This window comes from Antrostomus carolinensis, unplaced genomic scaffold, assembly GCF_000700745.2.
Source record: "Antrostomus carolinensis isolate BGI_N321 unplaced genomic scaffold, ASM70074v2 scaffold39107, whole genome shotgun sequence".
Taxonomy (NCBI): domain Eukaryota; kingdom Metazoa; phylum Chordata; class Aves; order Caprimulgiformes; family Caprimulgidae; genus Antrostomus; species Antrostomus carolinensis.
The window spans coordinates 1230-2581 of NW_010330229.1; the positions used below are offsets into that span (position 1 = coordinate 1230).

General features: G+C 55.7%; 1 protein-coding gene across 1 annotated transcript in view; it reads right to left on the minus strand.

Moving 5' to 3' along the window:
- Positions 1 to 1227, minus strand: part of RPLP0 (ribosomal protein lateral stalk subunit P0) — a gene marked incomplete at both ends in the record, with an annotated part of 2449 nt that extends 1222 nt beyond the window's left edge. The window contains 4 exon segments of the mRNA XM_010172866.1: positions 1 to 26; positions 440 to 586; positions 864 to 951; positions 1052 to 1227. The exon segment at positions 1 to 26 is cut by the window's left edge and continues 1 nt beyond it. Coding sequence (XP_010171168.1) covers positions 1 to 26; positions 440 to 586; positions 864 to 951; positions 1052 to 1227 — 437 coding nt within the window.
- Between the last annotated feature and the right edge of the window lie 125 nt (positions 1228 to 1352).

Below are 1352 nucleotides of genomic sequence, written 5' to 3' on the forward strand. Positions count from 1 at the left end.
CCAGTCTTGATGAGCTGCACGTCGCTCTGAAGAAACACGGGGAAAAGGAGTGAGTGTGTGTACAGCAACCCAGGCACATCAACACACGAGGACACAGACAGACACTCCCAGCAGCAAGAGATGGAACCAAAAGACCAAATGAGCACAACAAAAGCAGGTTCCAAGTTCAGCTCCCCAGGCTGAGAACACCCCAGACCACGCACGCGCGGAGAAAGGCAGCGCCCTTCCTGCAGGCAGCTCATCTGCACGTTCCTGCAGCGGAGCCTCCCGAGGCACCTGAGATCTGGTGGGAACTCAAATCCCCCCGCAGCAGTGGCACTGCTGGCACAGTATCTCAGCACTAACGGGAGCTTCAGTCTCTACAGCTCCCTCAACTGCCACCATCAGGGCCCTCCAGCCAAGGGAGAGCTTCAACAGCAGCAGCACACTGCTCACTGACCAGAATTTCAATGGTCCCTCTGGAAATCTTTGTGGTGATGCCCAAGGCCTGGAAGAAGGAGGTCTTCTCAGGTCCCAGACCAGTGTTCTGGGCTGGCACAGTCACATCACAAGGAGCAATAGCGCCGGCACGGGCAGCAGCTGGCACCTGGAGAAAGGGAAAACGAGAAGCTGAGGAAATGGACACCCCAGATCTGTCAGGATGGCAGCACCCCCCTCCTGAAGCGTTCCTCCAGGGTGGACACCACCCAGGCACACACAGGTGAGGCACAAGTTGAACTTGAGCAGTTTGCCAAAGGCTGCAGGGGCCGAGTTCCCAACCCTTGAAGACTCCTGATAACCAGGTGTCCCCCATGCAGATTCAGTTCTGTTTTTTATTCCCTATCTGCCAGCCCAGAGACGCCGTGAGGGCCGATCTCCCCTACCTTGTTAGCCAGCAGCATGTCCCGGATCTCAGTCAGATCCTCCTTGGTGAAAACAAAGCCCACGTTCCCCCGGATGTGAGGAAGCAGCCTGAGGGAAAGATGACAGCCTTCAGTTCTGCTTCTCAGACAACATCTCCATCTCCTCCCGGACAGAGGACCCAGGAGCACACTCAGACAGTGCTACCCACTTTTCTAAGGCAGGGTTGTTCTCCAGATGACCACGAATAGCTTTGCGCATCATGGTGTTCTTCCCCATCAGCACCACGGCCTTCCCACGCAGGGACATGCGGATCTGCTGCATCTGCTTGGATCCCACGTTGTCTGCTCCCACAATGAAACATTTTGGGTAATCATCCAGGAGTTGCTAGAGCAAGAAACAGACTGTAACTACACAGAGACACCTGACCGGGTGCACAGAACAACACTGCAACCACAACGTGTTAACAGGCACAGGAACTGTCAGGAGTCTGACAGCGCTCGGCCAAAGCC